Source organism: Chionomys nivalis, chromosome 16 (genome assembly GCF_950005125.1).
Source record: "Chionomys nivalis chromosome 16, mChiNiv1.1, whole genome shotgun sequence".
Lineage (NCBI taxonomy): Eukaryota > Metazoa > Chordata > Mammalia > Rodentia > Cricetidae > Chionomys > Chionomys nivalis.
The window spans coordinates 26,189,951-26,216,320 of NC_080101.1; the positions used below are offsets into that span (position 1 = coordinate 26,189,951).

A 26,370-nucleotide genomic window follows, 5' to 3' on the forward strand; every position below is an offset into this window, starting at 1 on the left:
CTCAGATCACCCTCTCCCTGGCAGGTGACCCATGGCTTATTCCAGTTTCTCAGGGTTGTTCCCAGGCTGTCTCTTGGGACCCTGCTCCTTCTCCTGAGCAGACAGGACCATTTGCCAGGACTCAGAGCTTAGAAAGCAGGCTAGATCTTAGTCCCCAAATCACCCTGCCTGTCATCTGGCTGTCCTTGTTCAGTAAGCAACACAGTCATTCCTAGGCCAGAGACGGTGCCAGATGCCTTGGAACTGGCGTTGCAGACAGCTGTGAGCTGCCGTGTGGGTGCTGGGAACTGAACCTGGTCCTCTGGGAGAACAGTCGGTGTTCTTTGTGGCTGAGCCATTTCTTTGTCCTCGCTGGGCTTTTTTAAACCTTCAGATAAATGAAGAGGTAAGAGAGACCCAAGAAATTCAAAGCCCTGGCTTCTCCCCGCTCTCTGGGGACAGACAGCAGGTCATGAGCCTTAGCTCATGCTGCAGTGCAAGGCTGCCTCATACTCAGCCCAGAGCCTGGCACAAGGCAAACGCTCGTGGACCGATTAACCCGCTTTTAATAACCCGTGGGTTATTTAATAGCCCAGGAGGCACGCAGACAGCGTCTGGTCACCACTATGCTCCCGTCAGTGCCTGGGGCAGCATTTCTGCTCCCTCCTGTTTTCCTTCCCCAGTTATTCTGATTGGATTTGGGGTGGGGGTCATAGAAAGAAACTGGTGAAACCTTGGATTCTGTATACCAACCTCTCATAGTATTGCTAACCACAGAACCCCTGGCACATCTCAGGGGCACATCTGTTTCCATCCGGAGAGCTGCTGGGAACTTGTGAAATTCCCTGCGTGAGTTGGTGAAGAGGCTTGCCAATTTAATTTCTGCCGAAGAAAGGGTTGCAGGGCTCCCCCTAGTGGACAAGTGAGATGCCTCACTCCCTACACTCCTGTGCGTGGTGGAATCACACACACACACACACACACACACACACACACTTGGTTTACTCAGTTTTCACATCTGTTCTCTGTCAGAATCCTCACCACAGCCTTAAAGTCCCATCTTCCACTGCTCTTGTCATAGGCTCAATGAGAGGATGGGCAGGCCAAGCACAGCCAAGGTTAGACCAGAGCATATTCCATTTTACCCAGCAGCCCACCACCATGTGTGGTCTTAGATTTGACCAGTGACCATCTGCTTGCATGGCGTGTGGCCCCACCCTCCCCAGCCTTGTGGCATAAGGCCCCAAGAGTCAGAGTTTTCCATCCTTTGGGGAGACTGGTCTTGTAGTCAATGTTTGTGATGGCTTCCCCATGTCTCCTCACAGACACCATTGTTCCTGCAAACCTTTATCTTATTTTATTTCATTGAGCTGGGGTGCAATGGCTTGAATGAATATGACCCCCATAGGTTCATGGGGAGTGGTATTAGTGTAGATGTGACCTTGTTGGAGCAAATGTGTTGTTGGGGATGGGCTCTGAGGTTTCTGAAGCTCAAGCCAGGCCAAGTCTCTCTGACTGTTCCTGCTGCCTGGCAGTCCTGATGTAGAACTCTCTGTTCCTCTCCGGCACCATGTCTGCCTACATGCCAGCATGCTTCCTGCCATAATGACAGTGGACTAAACCTCTGGACTGGAAGCCAGCCACAGTTAAATGTTTTCCTTTATAAGAGCCCCTGTGGTCACAGCAATAGAAACCCAGGTACTGGTCTGCCAAAACTTGCAATGTAGACCAGGCTGTCCTCGAACCCACAGAGACCCATCTTCCTCTGCCTCCCAAACACTGGGATTAAAGGCGTGTGCCACCACTGCCAGCTTCCAGGCCACTCCTAATAGCAGCCCCATGACCCGAAACCAGGTCATGTTCTCCTTTGAAGGCGGATGCCAGAGTCCTGCCATGACCCTTTGGCCACTCTCTCCCCATCTCTTCCCTCCTCTCTCTTCCTTCTCCAGCCATACAGAACTCCTCGCTCCTCTGCCCACCCCACCTCAGGGCCTTTGCACAGCTGGTTTCCTCGGCTCTTCCTGCCCTATCCAGTAGGATAGCTCTCACTTCCCTTTCACTCACAGGGAGGGCATCCCGAGCCACTCTCCCTAAATCTCATTTCCTCCTCGGCCCTTCCTACTCCAGCCCCACTTTGGGTCTCCTCCTCCCTGCACAGCGCTGTCTGACACGCTGTGCCCTGTCTGTATCTTTGGGCTCCGGCTTTACTGGGCGATTGGTTCCCCAGAGCGTGAGCTCCGAAAGGCCTGGGACTGCTGACTGATCTGCTCAGGCCCATGGCTCCAGGTCTAGCTCAGGCACCATCTCTGTACCTGGAGCAAAGGGGTGAAATAGGGACCCTGTTTAATACCTGGCCTCAAGGTGGGCACCTGCCAGGCTCCCAGCACACCTGGGGGACTTCTCCACCTGCTCAGCACCTTTTCTCCTGGGAAACATCTCCATTCTTCTCCCCTTGATCACCAAGATAGCTCTCCTCTCCTTCCCCTGCCCCACTTGACTTCCTTTCCAAAACTGCCTCAGGCAAGTCTGTGGGGGCAGTCACAGAGGACACATAGGTGAAGGGTCAGTAATATTTAAGAAAGAAGAGGTCTCAAGCATAAGATGGTTCCGAGTGTCAAGGCACCTGCGGCCACGGTCTACGGCTTGAGTTCAATCCCTGGGACCCACATAGAAGAAGAAGAAAACCAACTCCCAGAAGTTGTCCTCCAGATTCAACATGTACACAAATACACACATACATACATACATACACACATACGTCATACATCATACATAGATCAATGCTCTTAAAAATATTTAAAAGAAGAAAACTTTCCATCAGGACAACCAACTTCCAGGTGGACCTGCTCACTATGTTCCTGGGGAAACTGAGGCCCAGGCTGGGGAAGGGCTTTGATTTAATGAGTTTTGGAGTAGAGGAAAGAACATGCCAGGCATGTGTTCTAGCCAGGGGGTGCTGCAAATCCAGCTGCCTTCACAGTGCCTGTACCTTACCAAACACTGTGAAGAATGGTAGCCAGCCCCAAAGTATGATGGGAGGCCTCCTACGCAGCAAGTCCTTGGGAGTTAGCCTGCTGGGGACAGCCTTCTTAAGCGACTGACCTCTGAGGAACCCATTTCAGAGGCCTGGACTCTTAAGCCTCAGAGGATGCTGGGAAATTCTACAGTGTTGACCAGTGTGCCTCCAACGCCATTGCACACAGCCAGGAGAACATCTGAGCAGAAGGTGGTGAGCTCCTCTGCTTGCTAATTCCAGAATCTGTATTTCAAACAGCTCTCTGCCCGAGGCCAGCCCCGCCCCTCTGAGGACCAGTCCTCTCTCCCTAGTTTTCAAACTGACTCACAATATCCTGACAGCTGGCTCCACTCAGGTTCAGATAAGCTAGAGACTGATGGGGTTTTGTTACTGTTGTTTTATTTTGTTAGTTTGTTGTTGCTTTGAGACAGTGGTTCACTATATAACTCTAGTTGGTCTGGAACTCACAAAGGTCCACTCTTCTGCCTCCTGCATACTGGGATTAAAGGCCTCAGATAACCCAGTCTGGGGTGTGTACTGTAGTCTAAAGTCTCAGAGCTCTACGGATGGCTACATGACCTATGCTGAGCATCCAGACTTGAGCCCCACCCCACAAGTCAAAGGACAGTGCTCCTGCCCTGGGGCAGCTCTGCAGGGGAATCTGGATAGCAGAGTCTAAGAAAGGAATTGTTGGAGGAAGGGTGAATGGAAAGAAGTGGGTGCACTCCACGGCTTCCTTTAAGAAAGGAACACCCAAAGGATTGTGCACTATAGAAAAGGCGGTGTGACTCCGTGAGACCAGCTTGGGATGGATGGGAGCCTTGGGGAGCCCCCTTCTTGCAAAGATGGAACCAGGAAAGCCACAGCAGCTGAGGACTCCAAAGGCTCTGATCTCTGGCTTCCTTTTCAACCCTGACTCTGAAGAAAGAAATAAGCCTCCCCTCACCCGCCCCCCCCCCCCCCCGCCAAGCCCCAACTTGTCTCAAGTACCTGTCTTGGCACACTGGTCCCCAGCCACCTCAGAGGAAGGTAATTTATGTGTGTACAGCCCCCTCCTGCAGACTGCGGGCTCTCCGTGGGCAGGAACCGTATCTGATTCATCTCTACTTCTCAGTCCTACCTCTGCATGCTGGGGGCAGGAAAGGTGTGCAAAATTGAGTGTGTTCCTCGGGGTGCGGCGGGGCTCTGGGCTTCGGAGTTCCCTGCCCACAGTCAAGCCACACATCGCAGTAGTAATTGCAGAGGTAAATCTTGTCTGGTCTCCTCGCAAACGCTTGGGGAGGCATTCCATAAATATGTCAGCCGCAGCATTAAAATTTGATGGCAGGCAGTGCAGGTCGGGACTAGCACTGTGACTTCCCAGCAAGGTACGACACCTTCACCTGCATCTCATCAGTCAGTCCAGGATGCTCAGGGAAAGCCCAGCCTCGGCCACAGACGGAGCTGCTGACTCCCAGACCCACGGCTGCTCTGAGGGACAGGCCAGGTCAAGGCCACGGGGAGGTACATTTGCTTTGGGCTGGCTCCAGGCTGAATGGAATCCCTATACGCCCTGGGAATATGCTGGGACATTAGAGGGTCTCTGACTCGGAGTGGCCGGGGACAATGTTTTGAGACCGGGAGCTGGTGATAGGGACCAGGGACAAGGTCTTCACAGTCAGCCTGGAGGAAATTCAATATTTTCAAAACACAAACAAATAAACAAAGAGACCGGAGTATCATTAAGCAGGAGTCACTGGTCCAGGGTCCAGTCCCCGAGTATTCCCCAGGGGCAGAAAGCCAAGACACCATTCTCATCTTGTATCCACCTTACTGTTGCTCTCTTTGGGAAACTGAGGCTAAGATAATTGGAAGGGACAAGCTGGAAGAGACAGTGATCAGGAGTCCTGGTTCCTAGTTTGAGGATTTCCTTACAACCAATGGTTTTAGATACTTGTTGAAATGTGATAGAAACACCTGAAATGTGTTTTAACATTATATTTTGTTAATTCTTTGAGAACTTAATACTTACATACAAAGTATCTCCATCATATTTACCCCTCTTCCCTCCTAACTCCTCCCAGATCCACCCTCCACTCCTCACCCCTTCCCAAACTTCTGGCTTCTTATTTTTATTTTTAATAACCCACCAAGTCCAGTTTGCAGCCAATTCATATATATAGGTGTGGGGCCATCTACTGGAGCAGGGCAGACCCACCAGGGCCAGACTCTTAAAGAAAACTGGCTCTTCTCCCAGAAGCAGTCAGCTGTCTACAGCTCCTTAGTTGGGAGTGGGGGGTGGCTCCTATGCCTCTCACTCTTTATGCTAGAATGCCAACTGGCGTGGTCTTGTGCCGGTCTTGTGCAGGCAGCCATGGCTGCTGTGAGTTCACGGTGCAGTGGTCCTGTCAATCACCAGAAAATGCGGTTTGGCTCCAGTCTTCCCTGACCTCTGTGTCTTAGAATCTTTCTGTCCCCTCTCCTGAGATGGTAGCTGAGCCTTGAAGGGAGGGAATGTGGTGTAGATGCCTCATTTGTGGTGGAATACTCCACGGACACTCACTGTCTCTACTTTGATCAGTTGTGAGTTTTTGTTAACCATCTGGAATATACCTGTTACAAAGAACGAGAGGCCTGCTTTTGGTCCCGTCCACCGGGCTAGCTTAGTCCCGAAATAACCACACAGAAACTGTATTTGTTCAAATACTGCCTGGCCCATTATCTCCAGCCCCTTATTGGCTAACTTTCACATATTAGTTTAACCCATCTCCATTAATGTGTATCGCCACTTAACTGTGGCTTACCGGCATGAGTCTAACCAGCGTCAGTCTCGGTCAGGAGAACCATGGCGTCTGCCACACTGCCCTTCTTCCCAGAATTCTGTTCTGTCTTCCCTGTCTACCTGAGTTCCGCCCTATCAACTAGGCCAAGGCAGTTTCTTTAATAACCAATGAAAACAACACATAGACAGAAGAACCTCCTACACCATATACCCTTTAACACAGAGGATAAAAATCCCCAGCATGTTCATTTTTCAATCAGTCCTACAAAGCACTGAGTTTAATATCATTTGGGTCACTCTTTTTAATTCACAAAGAACTTTCAAGTGTGTCAATATTATGTGGTCCCGTGAGTGTTGGGATGACAACAGGGTAGCCCCTGAGATTCAGTTACAAAGTTATTGACTTTTCCAGTGCCATTCAAGTAAGTGCCAGTGGGCATTAGGCAGGCCTGGCAGTGACCTCCCAACTGTTAACAAAGAGGGGCCACTAAGCTCTTAGACTGCAGACAACCAGACACATCTTTCTGTCATTAATTTTAAAGTCACCTGCAGCTCAGAGCGTCCCCTGCTCCCAGGTTTGCCAGCCAGGATCCAAACCCTGCAGCTGCTGTGACAGTGTTTGCCAAGTGTCCACACCACCTTGGGTCCCCTACAGAAAAACAAAACAACTACAGAAAACCCAAATGCCTGAGACAGGCTACTCACCTTGAAAAGAAACTTATTCGAGATCAACAGGTATGGAGATTCAAGTTCAAGATCAGACAGCAGTCTCTCTGGTCTGAACCTGTGGCAGGGGTGGCATGGGCTTAGCAGTAAATAGTGACATGGTGGGGCTGGAGAGATGGCTCAGCAGTTAAGAGCATTGCCTACTCTTCCAAAGATCCTGAGTTCAATTCTCAGCAACCACATGGTGGCTCACAACCATCTGTAATGAAATCTGGTGCCCTCTTCTGGCCTGAAGGCATACACACAGACAGAATATTGTATACATAATAAATAATAAATAAATATTTTTAAAAAATAGTGACATGATGAAAAAGGAGGCAGAGAGAGGAAGGGACAAGTTACCCACCCTCAGAGAGGTAAAGGCCACCTGAAAGACCCACAGTCCCTCTTAGGTGCACCACTCTGGGCACCAAATCTTTAACACGTGGGCCCTTTAGGGGAGGCATCCAACATCCTGCTGAATTGGCCTCTGGACTGGGAGGAGCTGGGGCTCCTTCCCTCCATGCCTATCGTTGCTTCCAAGTGTTGCCTGGACTGGCAGGTGGGCAGATAGGAATTTTGGAAGCAAGCAAACGATGAGGGTATACATCCTCTGAGACCCAGACAAGCTACTTCCTGGCTCTCTTAGTCAAAAAAATTTCCAGCTGCCATGCTGTGCCTGTGTCTACCTTGCCCTCTGCTGACATCCATGTGCCTTTGACACAGACGGGCTCACAGGTCTGGGACCTGGGCTCCTTCTACCAGGTATGTTGACCTCTTGGAGAAAGGCCGCTGTGAATGCTGAGTGAGATAGATGTGCTGAAACACGGTCCAGCACTAGTATGCGGGCCTAAGAGTAAAGATGTAGCCCCAAATCAGAGATGTCAGGTGAGTTTCCCTAAGCCCATGACTGGGTTCAGGTGGAATCTCGTCAGAAGAACCCATTTTACTCTTTCTTTCCAACTCTTAAGCTGCCCTGAGTGTGTTCTCACAGTGATCTTGACATCATTAGACACCTTTGTGGATGTGTGGGAGCGTTTTCTTGGTAACTACTATAGTTTAGATCTGGAAGGATCCCTGAGGCCCTTGAGTTAAAGGCCCCAGTCTGACGCTATTGACCGGTAGTAAGACCTGTAAGAGGTGGGGCCTATGGGAGTCTTGAAATCGTGGGGGCATTGAGGGGAATTCTAGCCACAGATCTTTCCACTTTCTCCCTTCCATTTCCTGACTGTGAGGTGAGCAGCTTCGCTCTGTCCTGTCTTCTGCCATGATAGGCTGCCTGGCTACAAACTTCAAACCAACGGGTTTTGAAACCTCAGAATCGTGAGCCAGAATAAACCTGTTTCCCCTTCAAGGTCTTTGTTACAACGAGTGACAGAACACACCTCAGTGTCATTCTATCTGAGCAGTGGAACCTGGGGCCTGGAAGAGTAAACCCGGGCATGGGGGCTCCTAGGAATAGTTTGTGGCCACTGTAGGCCACACTCAGCTCCCACAGTTGGCACTGATGATATGGGCAACAGCCAGTAGCAGCATTAGTGCTCAGGCCTGCGCTCACCCAGCTCTCTGCAGCTCTCCCACACTGCTGTGGGCCAGCAGCAGCCAAAAGGGGCCCATTGTGCATTCTCTCCTTGTGCCCGCTCTCTCTCTTGGTTTTTCTCTTCCCTCGGCATTTCTGAAGGAAAACCTGAACTGGTAGGAGAAGAGGTTTTTCCCAGCGGCCAATCGATACGCACCATGCAGGGCTGTCCAGGTTGACAGGCTGACCTTTCCTGGGCTTGGGTTTTTGCCTTCCTGTTGGGAGCCCAGGAAAGTCTTGCTGTGGAGAGGGAGGGCAAGCATCCCTCGGCCTCTACAGGGCCAAGCTGGAGGCTGGATTCAGGGAGGATGGAGAGAGAAACCTCTTGGAGGTCATTTGCATATCTGCCACCTTCACAGATGAGAAAACTGAAGTTTGGTAAGAAGTAAGGTGTTTACTTGTCACTCAGAGAGACTTTGGCACAGCTCTGTCAAATATAGACATACGCAGACATACAGACCTATGTATATGTTGTGCATATTTCTGTATATTCATACATGAGCTTTTGTATCTGTGAATATCCTGTCTGTATGTAATATGTGTGTTAAATAACACAACGTATAAGCTGACTGTGTCTGTGTCATGTCCTCATTTTGATCACTGTGGTCACGGACAGTTCCAAACAGCAACGGTCCAGGTGCCCGCTGATCCCTGATCCACCACCGGTCATGTGGTTCTACAAGACCACTGGGAGGAACTAGGGTAACCTTAACCCCTTCCAGACCTCTTCTCCCCCTTCCTCCTCCTCTTCCTCTTCCACCCTCTTCCTTTACCACAAAGATTTTCTCTCACAGCCCAGCTTGACTCCAGAAACAGAAGTTGACTGCGAAGTCACTTTGAAAGACTTTCCATATGTTAATTGCAGTCGGCCAAGGTCTGGAGCAGAGGTGGGAGCCCACCATCTGCAGACAGGTCGGCCCCCAGCGAGCTCGCAAATCCCCATCATCTGGCAGGTGTCGTTTTGGGTTAATTAAGAGCTATGAGGAGCCTGCTTTGCCTGTCACTTCTGAGAATTTTTGGAAACTTTGACTTTCTTGCCATCCCTGGGTTTTGAGCGAAGGGGAAAATGAAAACACCTATGATGTTGAAATTGCAGGTTTCCCAGGCAACTGCATCCGAACATTTTATCACAGCCCCCTCTTAACTTAATTGTCGTGAGAGTTTCACTTTTGTATTTGACCCATTTGTATTTGGAAGGCTGTGATGTTTGGGGGGAATCCCATATCTTTCCTAAATGCTTTGTTCGGCTTGCTTTCTTTTTGGTTTTTGTTGTTTGTTTGTTTGTTTTGTTTGTTTTTGACAGTACTGGGATCCGAATCTAGGCCATTGCACGTGCCGGAGGAGCGCCCTAGCCCTCCTCTGACTTTCTGTTTTGAGATAGATTCTCACTGTGTTGCACAGACTGGTCTTGAACTCTCGCTGTGGTGCCGACCCTGAACTTGCCATCCTCTTGTTTCTCAGACTCCAGAGTGACTGGGATGACAGGCCTCTACCTCTACCATCAGGCTCAGCTCGAAGCTGTATGTTTCTTCCCCAACTTAGTCAGCTTAGTGACTTCAATGGGACTCTGGTGGCCAACAGGAGCCTCCTTCAGTGACCAGAGCCCGGGTCATCACTGTTACCTGAGAGTATATTATGTTAAATCCACACACCTGGGCTCTCAGCATTCTCTGTAGGGTGATGCTAACATTCTAGAACTTGCCAGGCCTGAGCTTGGGTAACATGGTCCATGCATTTGTCAAATGAAAGCATCAGTACACTTAAATGTATTGGTTTCGTAAACCAATATCCAATATGCAAACTTTATATCCAGAGGGAAAATGTCTTCATTATCTCAGTGATGAACATTAGTTCATGATATGCACACCAGAATACTTAAGAGAAAACGTACTGATGTTGGTAACTTACTTTAAAATGTAAAAATGACAAGTGACAGGGTAGAGTGATGAAGAGAACAGCGTGGAGACGCCGGGGATAGCCAAGGATGGGAAGAGGGTGGCCAGGGTGGTGTCCTCTAAAACTCTAGGGAGCGCTGTGCTGAGGAAGGGGGCCTGGGGTGGGCTCCCCTCTCCCCTGCCTGGAGTTTTCTCTGTCAGTCATGACAGTTTCTCTGTCAGGCTGAAATCCAGCCCCTTCCCCTCAAATTGGGGTCTGCAGATCGTTTATAACCATGATGCCCCTTGACCTTTTCCACAAGCTTAGGAAGTTGAAACTCCCATCTCCTCCTACTTAGAGAGGAAGAAGCTGAACCTCAAGGAAGTAAATCCACATGCCTACGGCCACAAGCCTGCCAGTGGCACGGCCTGGTCTGTATGTAACCTGGGTCGACGTGACATCCCAAGTCATTTTCTTTTCTCTCAAAAAAGACTTTGTTTTTATTTATGTATATGTCTGTGTGTCTGCATATGTGTATGCCACCTGTGTGTGGGTGCCCTCCTAGGCTAGAAGAGGGCATTGAAGCCACGGGGGCTGCAGTTACAGGCAAGTGTGAACTGCCTAATGTAGGTGCTGGGACCTGAACTCTGGTCCTCTAAAGCAAGCGCTCTCCAGCTGAGTCGTCTTTCCAGCCCCCACAGGACATTTTCTCCTTTCTTCTCCATGGTAGGCAGCTCTAGGCGAGAGCAAGCTACACATACCTAGGGCATAGCCTGGGCTGCTTCTCTCTGGCCTGTTCATATAGCTAGAATCCCATCCTGGGCCACCACTGGCCAATTCCATCCTGCCTTTGCTCACACAGTGCCCCCTTGGGCCAAACCGCTCCTTTCTGGATGCTCCCCCTTAGGTCTTCAACTAAAAGCAAGAGGGAATTAGGCCCTTGTTAGCTGCCTCATAGAAAACTATGATGTCCTTCCCAGTTTTGCCATGTTCCCAGGCTTCTTTCCCACCCTGGCCTGTGGCGCTATGATCTACACTGTCCTTACAGTGTCCTCTGACCGCACATCTTCATCGTAACTCCATTGGCCAAAGACGGCACCCAGACATCTCTGACTTCCATGTCCGGGGAGAGCACCAACTCTAGTCTGCGGGTGTTCTCTCCGTGTGTTTTCTGTTGCTATCACAAAACATCTGAGGCTGGGAAATACATAAGGGAGAGAAGTCCATCTCGGTTCACTGTCCAGGAGGTGGGAAAGTGTGTGGGCTTAGCAGCAGCACCCCGCCAGGACGTGATAATGTGGAGGCAAGCTGAAGGGTAAGGGCATGCACGAGCCAGGCAAGAAGGTTTGCATTGACTTTCTACAGCCCACTCTCCTGAGAAGAACCGAGGTCCCTCTGAATGACCTCCTCACCTCATAAAGGCCACCCTCAAAATAGTCACGTGACACTCAAGTTTCTGCATGAATTTTGGAGAGGGCATCCATATGCAAACGACAGCAATGAATGACAAGCCGTATGGATGCGTGGGAGATGAGCAGGGAGTGAGTTTTGCCCTGAAAGTTGGATCTAGGACTCTCAATTTTAAAGTGTACACACACACACACACACACACTCACAGGCACACACACACACTCGCAGGCACACACACACACACACACACTCGCAGGCACACACACACACATGCACATACATTCCATGTAGGGCATGTGCATCTTTAAAACCCTCTAATCTGGCCCTTCCATTTTCTCATGCCCAACTCTTCAGATCTCTCTGCCTTCACCCCTAAGCCCAGATCTTGCTTTTGTGTAACTAAGAACTCAGCGAAAGCTGAGAAATCCTCCTAAAGCCTGATTCCAATTTGTTAGAGGGTTTCTTCCCATTTTCCTTCCAGTAACCTTGTGTCGCTCCTTCTCTCTGGCCCTATGATGCAAGTGCTCACCGTAGTTCATTTCCTGTTGCTGTAACCAAATGCCACAGTACTTTATAGATAATGTAGTTCATAGAGTGTAAGGGCTGCCTCAGCTCACAGCTTCAAGGCCCGGGAGGTTCAGTCAGGTAGCTGTATCTAGGGAAGTTCTTCTTGCTGGTGGGGATCCTAGTGAGTTTGGAGGTGGTTCCAGACCTCAGATGACCACAGAACTCCCAGTTCAGGTTCCTCTGCTCTGGAAGCCACAGTTCCATGGTGTTAATGTCCTCCTGCATGGTCTCTGATATCTTTAATTACTTCCCCGAAGCCCCGCCTCCAAAAGTCAGTTCAAGCTCCCACACTTTTAATGCTTTTTCTCTTTTTTTTAGATTTTTTTTGTTGTTGTTGTTGATTTTATTGAGCTCTACACTTTTCTCTACTCCCCTTACTTCCTCTCCCCTCCCCTTCTACCCTCTCTTATGGTCTCCATGCTCCCAGTTTACTCAGGAGATCTTGTCTTTTTTCCACTTCCCATGTAGGTTAGATCTATGTATGTCTTCTCTCCTAGGGTCCTCATTGTTGTCTAGGTTCTCTGGGATTGTGATTTGTAGGCTGGTTTTCTTTGCTTGATGTCTAAAAGCCACTTATGAGTGAGTATATATGATATTTGTCTTTCTGAGTCTGGGTTACCTCACCCAATATGATGTTTTCTAGATCCATCCATTATCCTGCAAATTTCAAGATGTCATTATTTTTTTCTGCTGTGTAGTACTCCATTGTGTAAATGTACCACCTTTTCCTTATCCATTCTTCGGTTGAGGGGCATTTAGGTTGCTTTCAGATTCTGGCTATGACAAACAAAGCTGCTATGAACATAGTTGAGCACAGGTTCTTGTGGTATGATTGAGCATCCTTTGAGTATATACCCAAAAGTGATATTGCTGGGTCTTGAGGAAGACTGTTTCCTAATTTTCTGAGAAATTACCATACTGATATTCATAGGGGCTGTACCTACCTAGAGCCAACCACACTGAACCTCATAGAAGAAAAAGTGGAAAGTACACTTAAATGCATTGACACAGAAGACCATTTCCTAAATATAACCCCAGTAGCAAGACCCTGAGAGAAACAATTAATAAATGGGTCCTCCTGAAACTGAAAAGCTTCTATAAAGCAAAGGACACAGTCAACAAGACAAAACAACAGCCTACAGAATGGGAAAAGATCTTCACTAACCCATAATCAGACAGAGGTATGATCTCCAAAATATACAAAGAATTCAAGAAATTGATCATCAAAAGAACAAATAATCCAATAAAAAATGGAGTACAGACCTAAACAGAGAACTCTCAACAGAGGAATCTAAAATGACTGAAAGACACTTAAGGAAATGTTCAACATCCTTAGCCATCAAAGAAATGCAAATCAAAACAACTCTGAGATTCCATCTTACACCTGTAAGAATGGCCAAGATCAAAAACACTGTTGACAACTTATGCTGGAGAGGTTGTGGGGTAAAGGGAACACTCCTGCATTGCTGGTGGGAGTGCAGGCTGGTACAGCCCCTTTGGATGTCAGTGTGGCGATCTCTTAATGCTTCTAATGGAGATGAACGTCAACCTGACTATAGACAATGCTTTCATTGGTTCGTGTTGAAGACAAGGAGACTGCTCGGAGAGGTTTAGTCCCTTACCCAAGGCCACACAGACCCTGAGAAGTGCTGATTGGTGAGCAAGCTCAGTCCGCCTCAAGAGTGCTGCAGCCTGGGTTCTCCCTTGTGCTCCCATGCACCATGTGGGGACCAGGATGGAAAGGACCATGGCACTGGTGATTCCACGCGTCCAACTGTAGACAGCATCCAGACCTGCCTTGAAGGCCAACACGTGCTAAACCCGAGATTCGCTGGAGAAAAACCAGTCCCACAGTTGCCCAAATTTGAAGGAAGCTTTATTTAAAATATTAAATACTGACCAAGATGAAATTTGGAACTCCTGGAACAAACCCTCAGGCACAAGTTGTTTGGGGCTTATATGAACAAAACCCATGGGCTGCCATACTTTGCCCATGAGGCTTTGTTGTTACTTTTTAAGAACTACAACTCCCAGAATTCCAGGAAGTTTCCTGGTCCTTAGGCAGGTGGGGCTTATATGTTAATTTGGGGTCTTCTTTGTGCTTGGTGCCTTGTGCTTGGAGGTCCCACAGACTGACTGCTATCAGGACGCAAACCCACCCCCAACTTGGACCTTACAGAACCTTACTTTTTTAAGAAATAAAAGCTGTGACTTAAGGGGTTCAGTATGAACCAGTAGAAAGAGGCAGGGAGCCCCAAGCTGGGGCAGTCTTTTTCGCTGGAGAAATTCACAAGGGAAGGTGTGACCTTTGACATCGGGTCTGTTGACTTCGTCTCGGGAAGTCCCCACAAAAAGCTAGAAGCAGGAACTTGGATTTCCTACCCTGTGAAAGCCTGCTCTAGAGGAGGACTTTATACCCGTGATGGCCAGTTCCCTCAGCTGTGGCCACCCCTACCTCTGTCAGTAGCTTGCATAGCCAGGGACATGCTAAAGGAAACCGTTCCATGCTGACCCTTTTATACGCGGCTCTGCAGCTGCCTCTGCTGGAGCTTCTCAGAAGGCCTCACCATCACACATCACACGCTGACTGGCCTCAAGGCCCGGCCCCAGCTTTCAGCTTTGTTCCAAGTCCCTGCCTCCCTCTGATGTTGGAGTTCTACCCATCCTGAAGGCTGGGCTCCATGACCCTTCAGTGGGCCCAGAAGGGGCCCCAGGATTCTAAGCTAAATATATCTTGCTTTATAAGATGCTTTTGTGAAGTTCCAGCAGAAATAAGGTGCCCCTCTGTGTCAGGCTGGTGGTATGGAAGTTGAAGTCCTCGGCCTAAAAGACACAGGGATTATATCTGCTGCGTGGATCTAGCTAGGATCTATGGCAGTGGTTCTCAGCCTATGGATCGCGACCCCTTTGGGGCCTTATATCAGATATACATGTATATGTAAATATATAAAGATATTTACATTACAGTTCATAACAGCAAAATTACAGCTATGAATTAACAAGATAATTGTATGGTTGGGGGTCACCACAACATGAGGGGCTGTATTAAAGGGTCACAGCCTAAAGAAGGTTGAAAACGTTTGGTCTGTTCTATCCTTTGACAAATGAGGAAAGAAAGGCCTAGGATGGGAAAACAGAGTCTTAAAGAGAAGCAAGTTCAAGGCCAGAAACCTGGCCTTGGAGCTGTGTTCTGGCCTGAGTAATAACGTCTGTAATGCAGCTTTATCAATACCGTGAGCATCACAGGGTGCTGGGAGGTTCAGTGAGATTCTGGACGTGGAGGAGGACTTGGCGATGGATGGAGGAGAATGCCACTATGGCTGACATGTGTTGAGCCTTCTCTGGATGCCCTGCAAGTACCACGTGAGCTTTGAACTTGCCCTAACTTTTTAAAGAAGGAGCTGAGGTACAGAGGAGTTGAGTGACCCATTGAGAGTCCCAGAACTTTGAAGAGGCAGGCTCAGAATTTGAACCCATGAAGACTTTGTGCCAAATCGATCAAGGACTGGCATCCACCTGGTCAGTCTCCTGTCCCAAAATCAGTTTTGGTACTCTATGGACCAGTTCTGTGGATAGCTTCCCTGGTAGTGAGACCCTGGTATAGCATGCCAGATAACCAGGCAGCATTGCAGCGTTCCCAGCAGGTGGCTGGACAGCCTCTGGGTCAGCCTCATATTTCTGAGATGGCCATGCTCCCCTTACCAAGAATGTACTAGTCCAACAGGGTGCGTCACAGGACAAGGACCCAGGTGCCCACCTCACCATGACTCTGACCACACCAGGTAGGGGCCCCGGTGACTTTCTTTCCTGCTGGGCACCGGATGCTCTGGTAGATAACGGATCAGAAATTGCTTTACATCTTGGCCCGCAGCAGATGCTACAGCAGGTCCCTGGCTGTGGAAGCTGATGATGGAAGAAAAAGTGGTGGCCGTTGTCCAAGTGAGAGGCCTATTGGTGATTTGTCCCCGGTTGACCTGGGTGTTTCATTCATTCATTCCCTTCCTCACTCACCGGCTCAGTGAACAATTAGTCTTCCGTGTATGCTAGATGGCTGCCAAGCCTGGCGATGAAGCTTGGGATCGAGACATAAACAGACAAAACTCTGTCCCCAAGGAGTTTTCAGCCTCGTGGAAGAGACAGATAATTAACAAGATGAGCATGGTGAACAAGACAGGTTGGGATATGATGAGCTCCGCGGAATAAACCATGGCAGGACAGGAGGGTGGGCTGGTCGGGGAAAACATCGCAGGGAGGGCCTCTCCTACATGGGGCCCAGAAAGAGGGTAAGAAAGAGTGTCAGGGACTCTGTGCCATGGGGGTACCAGTGAACTACTGGACAGGGCACCCTGTCTGCTAGAAACAGGGCATTATACGGGGAGCAGGCAGGACACAGACCTGCAGGACCAGACTGCACCCAAGGCAAGGCCGCTGAAAAACTAGAGAGCCATGCAGGACACTCTGTGCTAGCAGGAAAGGGTGCCTTCTGGAAGCCATGCAGGTGGAAGAACGTGGTGCTGCTTGCTTAGGCTCACTCCTAGTGGATTTGGACGCTGTTCATGTACCTTCGCAGGCCTCCAGGGGTCCATGTCACCTCACTCCAGCTGAGTGGCTTTGAGACTCGCTCCACTGGGGATGGAGCTTAGAGAGGCTTCCTGGAAGAGGTGGTCAGGCAGTAGGAGATAGAGTGCTAATCAGAGATAGACCAGGCACGACACTATGAGGACATCCCTCTGATGGGACAGTTCATGGTGTCAGAGCCTTAGGGACAGTGTGTCCCCCTATCCAGGCTTCCATATCTCCACATTCCCCCCAACCTGTTTCTCAAAGAGGAGGAGGAAGAGGGGGAGGAGGAAGAGGGAGAGGGGGAGGAGGAGGCACTGTAGCACTGATGGATAGACCGAGGCTGGGCTGCTCGGCCCAGCACTGTCACCACGCTCTCCCTCTGTATGCCGGAACCTGACACCCTGACCACTGAGGCATAAAAAACAGAGAATTGGAAGACTCAGCCTGTCAGGCTGGGAGTGGCCCCAGGAGAGGCCTGAGCAGGAGTGTGTGTGCGCGTGTGTGCGTGTGTGCATGTGTGTGTGTGTGTGTGTGTGTGTGTGTGTGTGTGTGTACACTCTGCCTGGGTTTTCCTATGAGTTGGGAGGAAGACTGATCTCTTCCAAAGCCTCTTGCCCTTTGGCCTTTGTGCATTCCCTTTAGGGGGATCGTGGAGTCACGCTTGGCCGCAGGGCGTCTCCCAGGACCATGTAACCTCTGTCATCTCCAGCAGGGGAGGGCCTTACCTGGGGTTCAAGCAAACCATTCAGTGCCCCGCTGGCTTTCCATGCCCTGCTCCAAAGCCTCCACTAGACACAGCAGGCTCTCAGACACTCAGTGTCTTGAGAATGCAGTCTGCCCTCTGGGGCCCCAGCTGTAGGGAAAGGGGAGGAGGAAGTGGGCAGAGTCTGCTGCTCCAAGAGTGTGGGGACAGGATTTGAAGCTGTGCCCTGGCCTAGCTGGCAGAAAAGGGACTCCCTTGGGACTGCTGCAAACCCAGGGACCAGTCAGGGTGGGTGCTTGGCTCTTCAGGTTGCTGGATCTTAGTGAATCTTCCTCTGGGTCCACCCTATCCTCCCTTCACCCATGAGCAGTTCACAATGCCTTCCTGAGCATGCCTACAACCATGGACACTGTCTCCTCGCTAGGGCCTAGAAGACCCCAGCCCACTCCCTATGTTGTATTTCCTAAGCATTTACCCCACCCCTTCGAGGCAGCAGAGCTGCTGTCTACATTCTCCAGACACAGGGGGAGGCCTGTGTCTCATTCCCTGCCCAGCTGGCTGCCCTTGGCACAGTCGCTCTGCGTTCACAGCACAGGGGGACCACACTGGAGCTGAGGTTGTGCAGAGCGGAACCAACCCACACTAGGGTCCCTTAGGAGCCTCAGCCGGTGCCAACGGCCCAGCAGATTAGGACCAAACCTAGGCAGGTGTACCAAGTGAGGCCCCACCCTGTACCTGGTGACTCTGTGCCTTCCATTCCCACAGATACAAAGTGCTTTGGGGTGAGACAGACAGCTCACAGCATGAGGATGTAGCCCTAATGTGCTATAATTGATTACTGAAAGTGCCCGAAGCCCATGGAGGAGACCAGTGCTTTCAATATTCAGTATTTAAGCTGGCCTGAACCCACAGCCTTTTCTGAGCCTGATTTCACGTTTGTCTCCTGTTTGTCCCTCTTCCTACCTCCTGCAGGGAGTGAATTTTCTGGGAGTCCCTACAGCCACCCTCAGTATTCTTCCTACAACGATTCGTGGAGGTTCCCCAACCCAGGACTGCTTGGTGAGTACTGTCTTGTGGGGTCCCTGGGTCCTTGGCTGCCCTACTTGACCTCTCCATTGGGCCAGGGTCCCTCCTGAGGTCTGGTCACTGAGGTGAGATGGGTCATTTGCCCCATAAATGTGGACGATAGGGGCTGTTATGGTGGTCTCAGGGCAGTTAATTCCCCTGCAGCTTAAGTGGGGGAATGTGAGACAGGAAAGATGATAGAAAAATGCTTGCCCATGAGGAACTAGTATTTCTTAAGAACCATTAAATATAGTGCAAATTCCCTAAATAAAAGGCACTGAAATACAGACTTGGATTGAATGGCGCTGGCTGCCTGGAAAACTGTCTTACTAATGGCTCTGAGGCCCAGTGATTGATTAATGATGTCTGCTGTGGGCACAAGTAGTGCCAGCTCTATTAGCAACCAGCTGCCCTGTGGCTTGCCAAGGCATGCTGTATACGGCTCAGCTGGTGCCTAACCTTTATCCAAGACTCAACTGGCAGAATGTCCATGGCTGGAACAGCCTGGTCTGTGAATATCATCAGTATTTGTATACAGACAGACACACACACCCCAAGCAGGACTAGCTTTGGAAGAGCCCTTTGGTTTGTTAACTAAACCTACATGAAGCCAGCAGGTGAGTATCCCCCAAAGTTGGAGTAACTTGAAACAGAGGTCCCAGATACAGATTTCACCCCTTAACCCCTTAGCAGGTAGAACCAGCCAATCAGCTTGCAGGTTACAGTACCGATCTCACCCCTACAATCAGCTAAAGGTGTTCTTCTTGGAGCAGTGAGCAGAGAGAGGAGGAGCATTTGAGACTGCTCTGGCCTATCTGTCCACGTTAGCAAGGTCTCCTTCAGCCAGAGCCCACGAATTCCCCGGATCTTTAATTATTGCCAAACCCTAGGTCTGTGAAGTCTCAGCCTTGACTCCTTCCCCACTCTGGTGTGATTAAGACAGACACGTGGATCTGGGCGGCGGTGGCGCACGCCTTTAATCCCAGCACTCGGGAGGCAGTGGATCTCTGTGAGTTCGAGGTCAGCCTGGTCTACAAGAGCTAGTTCCAGGACAGGGAGGCTCCAAAGCTACAGATAAACCCTGTCTCAAAAAAAAAAAAAAAAAAAAAGACAGACACATGGTACAGGTGACACATTTCTCACTACCATCCAAGCTGGGCATGAGCCTTGTGTGTGATGAGGACAGTCGACTGGTTTTGAGAGCCAGGTTAATGACTTATAATTGCAAACAACAGAATTCACTCTGGCTAATTTAAGCAGAAATATATTTAGTGAAGGACATCAGAGGTTCCCAGGATCTCCAGACAGACTCGATAAACGAGCATGGGACAAGAGCCAGGAACACACTCAGAGGCATGGCCGGGTTGCTCTGCTGTAAGCACCCCATGGTTGCCAGCTGGCAGGAGGCAGCTTTCCTTAGGTGCTTGATGGCCTCTGGAGCTGCTCCCCACCACTGTCCAGACACAGGGGCCTTTGACACCTGTTTCTAGTAAATGGCGTCCTCCAGCCCACTTCCCAAAGGTGCTTCCTTCCCCATTAATGTCCAGCACAATAGAGTCTAATAGGCAGCTCTCAGGTAAAATGCCTGTGACCCAGCAGCAAGGGAAGCCAGGAGGACAAGCCAGAGGCAGGCCTGTGCCACAGGAAAAGTGCCAACACAAAAGGAGTGTGAATCGTGTGGGGCCTGCAACATGAGACAAGGCTTGAGTCCATAACCTGGATCTGTCAGGCCACCTACCCGCCTGGGCCTCAGTTGGCTTGGGGATGAAATGAGGCTGGTTACCATGGTAGCCTCTCTCACCGGCACTGAATATGAAGCTCTTGAGGCCCGGTGCTCTGACTCCATGGGGATACTGCTTGCATGTAGATGAAGACACGTGGCTCATCTGACCACTGCCTTGCAAATAGCTCCGGTCTGCTCCCACGCTCCCATCATAGGGGCCCTGCCACAGAAAGACCCAGTCTGATGACTTCTCGGGTTTGGGGTGAAGGAGGCCAGGAATATAGGGTCCTGGCCTGTGTTTCCTTAAGCTCAGGTGAGCCCCTGAAGACATATATCACAACTCACTCTTCCCACTCAGACCAGCCTTGCACAGACTCCCCAGGTACCCCAAGCTGGCCTGGCTGAAGCCTCCTTCACCAACACAGTCAGAGTGAGGGCTGACGGCTACCCTCAGCACCTCATCTCATGGGTTCCCCCATCCTGTGGGATCCCCCAGGCTGGCGAAGGGGCAGCAGAGGCAAGCAGAGCTGGCAGGGTTGGCAGCGGGAAAAGCAGGCCATGGTCAATTAGGATTAGAATAGGGGCGCCTGTGGCCGCTGTAAAGGGATTAGGGAGGGAACCAGCCCTGAGCCAGCCAGGAATGGCTGTGTCAAGAGGTAAATTGATGATAATGTGAATTAGGGGGGAAAAATGACAGAAGGAAGGACAAGTTTATTCTAGATGGAGGTCTAATGGGTGCCAGGAAGACAGACTGCTTTTGTGAGGTGATGTTTTCATTTTCTGTGGTAAATCAAAGCCTCAGCGGAGGCTGCCACCCAGGCTGGCTAAGCCCTGAGGGGCAAACAGAGCTGTGGGAGAGTACTGGAAACCTCACCGCAGGGCTGCTAGAGAAGGGCTTCTTTCCCTCGACTTCCTGCCGCTCGTAGACCCTTTGTGGATGTCACCCCCATGGTTTTCATATCCTCACGCAATCTCCAGACCTGCAGGGAATGAACCCCACCCCCACCCTGTTGCTGTCCCATCCCACGGAGGAAAGAGTCAAGTCTGGAATAGGGACGTGACCCTGGAAGCAGCAGGAGAATGTCTTTGGGGGATTCTCGGGTGTGCCATGCTTGCCTGGGCCTCATGGAACAACCAGGAGAGGCCACCACACTCCTACTGCCTGAGGCTACCCCATCTTCCTGAGTCAGAGGCAAGAGTGCATGAGCCTGTGAGGCAGAGCGCGGAAGGGAGTCAGGATGCTCGCGTTAGAAACCTATTGCATGCTAGCCGTATGTGGTTTGACAAGTGTCCTCACCCATAAAACCATCATAGTTCCTACCGGATAAGAGTTAATGGGTGTAAGTCCTTAGAAGAAGGCATTTCCACAGCATCATGACACCCTCATTTCAGGGTGCCCTCACATTTGCCCCCCTGTGACCCTTTTTTAAAGAGGAACACAACTGAGGCTCAGGGGAGCAAAGCCACCTGGTCATGGCCTTCCACCAAGACACGGTTGGGCCTGTGAAGAAAACCACACAGCTTCATTCCCAGTTAGGGTGTCCGGGGGAATGGTCAGGCTCCACCCCCAGTTATGGGGAGACCCGGTCAGAGTTGGTTGGATTTGAACGAGACTTCAGAACAATTCCAAGCCCGTTCTTCTGAGAATTCAGCCCATTAGGCCCACCCCAATAAGACCGGCTGATGGGACCCCAACTTCTATCAGCTGCAATGAGTCAGTCTCTCTGCTGCTTACCTGGAGCTGTGTTATGGTGAATGAAGCCCTCACCAAGGACACACATCCTTGGTTCAAGCCCAGGATTCAGCACTGAAGTGTGATGTGAGTGGGTTTTTATATTGCTGAACATCTGTCTCCTTGATGTGAAAGATTTGAAGCTTTTTGGTTCTGAGAATCCAGCCAGATCCCTGGATCCTCAGCTCCCCGTGTCCCTGGATCCTCAGCTCCCCGTGTTCCTGGATTCTCAGCTCCCCAGGTCCCTGGATCCTCAGCTCCCCAGGTCCCTGGATCCTCAGCTCCCCAGGTCCCTGGATCCTCAGCTCCCCGTGTCCCTGGATCCTCAGCTCCCCGTGTTCCTGGATCCTCAGCTCCCCGTGTCCCTGGATCCTCAGCTCCCCAGGTCCCTGGATCCTCAGCTCCCCAGGTCCCTGGATCCTCAGCTCCCCAGGTCCCTGGATCCTCAGCTCCCCAGGTCCCTGGATTCTTAGCTCCCCAGGTCTTTGGGGAAGAATTTTGGTACAGACAGGAAGAGGCCTCACCTCACATACACTGCTGCAGCTGCTCCATGTCCACGTCCACGCCCATGTCCACGTCCACGCCCAGGCCAATCCCACTTCTGTCAGTAGTCACCAGAGTTTGTCTGAAAGCCCAGCTCCCCAGGGCACAAACTCCTTTCTAAATTCTTTCCCCGAGGTGGGGTCTCAATATAGGCTGGCCTCCACCTCTGGGCAGTCTCCATGCCTCAGGCTCCCAAGCCCTGGTTTACACCTGCAAGCCAGCACTTGTGGGTAAGTTCCCCTTAGCTCTGAGTGTCCGGCCATATTGAATCAGTGGCTCTTCGCTGTTGCCCCTCCTTGTCGCCACTGAGGTCAGGAAGGGAGCAAACTAGCAAATGCTTGCACAGGGTGGCCATGGGGGTTCTCCACTCCTGCTTGCTCCCTCTGGACCATTGTTCCTTCATACCAGAATCCTCCCTGAGCAGGGCTGGGAACTTGGGGCAAATGCCAAGAAGGCCAGAGCCCAATCCTTGCCTATTCAGTATTCTCTGCCCTAAGATAGAGGAAACGTACCAAGGGGAGAGGTGGCCACAGCGTGTGACTCAACCTGGGAAGGAAAATGAGCTCATGGGAGAGTCTTCTCAGAGGAGAGGGCAGGGCGGAAGACTTGAAGGAGGCCTAGACAGAAGAGGGGGTAGGAGCACAGGGCCGGGAACTGCAGGCAGGAGTCCTGCATCTGCTAGGATGGGGGTTGCTGGCCCTGCCCCTACAGTTGAATGAGATGACCCATGTAGATGATAGCATCAGGCACAGACTTTGGGTATGGTATGGAAGGTGGCTGGGAATAATGGGAAGTGTGGCCAGTAAGTCCAGAGAGGTTGGCCAAGGCTTGTCAATCCAACAAAAACCTGAACCCTTTTACTCTTGTAGGTCTCAAAGATATTTTTACCTAAGACCAGACACTAAATATTTGAGACTTTATGGTCCATAGGGACAACTACCCAGTTCTTCCCAATAACTTGGAAGGAGCCAGAAGTCACACAAAAGGAAGGGGAGACCACGTGCCACAGCCGGGACAGAAACCAGGGGCTTCCATCCGCATGCCGTTCTGGGCGGCCCTGATCAGACTGGCAGTTCAGGGGAAAGATCAGGACAAAGGTCTTAGGGAAGCAGACAGTGGCCCGAGTGGATGAGAGGACATCAGGGACAGAGGTGGGGGGACTGGTGGGAAGGGGACCCCCAGGTCTGACCTCTGTGCCCTCTCGTCTCTTCCAGGATCCCCATACTATTACAGCGCCGCAGCCCGAGGAGCTGCGCCACCTGCCGCAGCCACCGCCTACGACCGCCACTGACCCTCAGAGCCATGTGCACCAACTCTCACCACGCATATCATTGAGTAGACAGCTTCCCGATTCCCAAGCCAGACAGAGAGACCCGACAAGTCCATCTTCCACCCCATCCCCCACACACTTGGAGCACCCTCCCTCCATTTTCTCCTGCCCCGGATCCAGGTAGGGCTGTTGGACTTCTGGGTTCTCATCCATTTCAAGAGTCAATTGATGAGCTTCTCCCAGGGGTGACAGGCTTCTCTGCTGTTCTGAAGACTGTTGTGGCCAAGCCCATCCTGCCAGTCCTCCTGACCGTCTGCCTGTCTTGGAAAGGCCAGCTGGCTTCACAGCACCCATGTAAATACCTTCTCACTTCTCTGTGGACCTGAGGGTCTAACAGAGCAGATTACCCACAATGCATCACAGGATATCTTCCAGTTCCGCACAGAAGACGCCCTCTGCCCTGGTGCCCTGTCAGTGCTCCAACTCAAAGCTGTCTTTGACACTGACAGCAGCCACCTGGAGGATGCCTGGCCTCCGGCTCACTCCACTTCTCTGATATCTACAAGGCTCACTGGTGGTCACGGCGTAAGCTTCCCTTGAGGTTCCCCCCAAGAGGAATACACCTCGGGGAGACGCCCTGGCCTCTTACCTTCATTTCCACGGAGTCACCGCAGCGTCAATAGTCCTTTTCTTAATCCAGGGACTCCAAGAGAACTGTCTGGGAGCTGCTCTCCTAAAGTAAGAGGTCGTCCAAGTGTGGATGGCACTGTGACTCTGGATGGCTCTCTGGATCAAAAGATCATCGGACCCAGACCAGGGACAAGCCTGAGGCTTTCCTGGTCCTCCTGGCCCCTGGAACCAAACTGAGCTTGTTTTCCAAGGCATGCCCAAGCTCAAGTCACTCTGGACATCAGCCATGGGCACTTCACAGCTGTCCTTTGGGACCCCAACAACTGGATTCTGGGCAAGCCTGTCCCAGGCACAGGGACAGTGGCTAACAGAAAGGACTGATGTCTGCACTGAGGACCAGCACACTCTGCGGGCATCAGCCAGGACCTGGGCTTCCTGGCAAGCAGTCCTGCCACCCTTGGGGAGCACAGAGCGTGGCTGGGCACGGAGGTGGTGGGGGTGTGGCAGGTCAGCCTGTCCGTAAAGGGTGTCAAGATGGAACTCGCTGTGGGAAAGGTGGAGGAATATGTGGGAGACAGAGGAAGGGCTGGGGAGGGCCGGGACAAGCAATGAGGAACCAGCCAGGGGGTGGGTAATTTGAGGGTGGGCTTGAGTCTGGGGTGCCCAGTGACACAATTCATTCATCTGGGACCTCTGTTCTCCACATGATCCCTCTTGCAGAGAAGAACCCCTGTCTAAACTGAGGACAGCAAGCAGTCATTTCCCTGACAGTGTCCCTAGGGTCTGCTGTCTAGTGGAACCTCAGACCTTTTACCTCTCTGAGCTTCTGCTGGGCTGACAGCTGGCCGATCTCACTATTTTTCCTTCTCTCCCTTCCTCCCTTCCTCCCAGGGAGCTGAGGCGATGGCAGTGTCACCTGGGTCAGGCCCTCACTTTTGAGCAAGCATATGGGATCTTGCTAATGTTCCAATCAAGAATGGGAACCACAGAGCCTCAAAAAGATCTAGTTTAGTTCTGAGAGGAAACTGGGGCCCAGTTTAGGGAAGCCCAGGATCAGACAGGGAGACCAAACAGAACCCCATCCCCTGCAACCCCGCATTGTTTGGTGCCTCAATACCTCCCACAGGGTAGTAAGACAAAAGAAGAAATTGAGGCTCAGTAAAGTGGAATCCCAGCGGAGGTAGGGCTGGGACCTGGGCCCCTTCTGACACATGATGGTGGCTGTCACTTCCATTTTCCTGGAAGAGAAGGGGGCAGTGAAGATGGCAGGGGACCATTGTCCCAGTACTCCAGGCCAGGCTTCCAAACTGGTGGAACTGCCAGGGATCCCTGTCACCAAGCTAGGGGCAAGGCATGTGAGCTTGGAGCAGGCTTAGCACCTGGGGAACTTTCTAGCGGAGGAAGGTAGCTGGGGGCTCAGCCCACCCCCAGGAGATGAGCGACCTGCATTTAGCCTTCCTTTGTCAGCTAAGGTAGGAGGAGGCTCTGTCCTCGTTCCTTCTCTGTCCCTGCTACTGCTCTGTTAGAGTGATGCTCACCCTGTGTTCCTCCCAGTTCCAAACTGCAGGAGGGCACAACCTCCCCATACTGCCTTCAGTGCACATACCTCCCTTCCTCACCCACGGTGGCTCCCTCCCCGCCACCTCATCTTGCCCACACAAGGAACTCCATCTGTATGTCTCTCCTCTCCGAGGAAAGCACCCGAGGTGCTGCTGGGCCTCAGACTGGAGTCTGTATTTATTAGACAACCCCGTGGTTCCTGGGAGAGAAGCCAGGCAGAAGCACAAGGGCACAGAGGTACATGGCTGCTCACGCACACACTGCTCTCGCCAGCTCCAGAGATGCAAATGTATTGTGGGTGTTCTCACGTTTGCACACCTGCTTTCTCTAGCTAGCACCCTCACAATGCAGATGCACAAGCCAGAGAACTCAACACGGAGTAGGGGTTTCACCGGCACTGTGGCAGAAGGCGGGGCTATTCCTCCAAGGACCTTTAGTCCTATTTGAACTTTGTGAAAAAAAAAATGACATTTTCATACCACTTATCTAGCCAGCCGGAGAATTTGTGATGCTATAACAAACCCACCGTCCCCTTGCTAAGTCACCAGCTTAGAGACTGCCTTCATAAACGACACTGCACAGTGCTTTGTAGTGCTCCGCTACCCCATGAGGCCAAGATCCTGACATTCCAGGCTCACTGTGAAGATAAGGATGAAGTGAATTCTCTGGTCTCGGAGCCATATTCTTTG

At 51.1% G+C, this 26,370-nt stretch overlaps 1 protein-coding gene across 1 annotated transcript in view; it reads left to right on the forward strand.

Moving 5' to 3' along the window:
* Positions 1-23,556, forward strand: part of Pax5 (paired box 5) — a 162,608-nt gene extending 139,052 nt beyond the window's left edge. The window contains exons 9-10 of the mRNA XM_057790573.1: positions 18,131-18,217; positions 23,436-23,556. Of these exons, the coding sequence (XP_057646556.1) occupies positions 18,131-18,217; positions 23,436-23,512 (164 nt within the window). The 3' untranslated portion in view covers positions 23,513-23,556. The remainder of the gene's footprint in view (positions 1-18,130; positions 18,218-23,435) is intronic.
* The last annotated feature ends 2,814 nt before the right edge of the window (positions 23,557-26,370 follow it).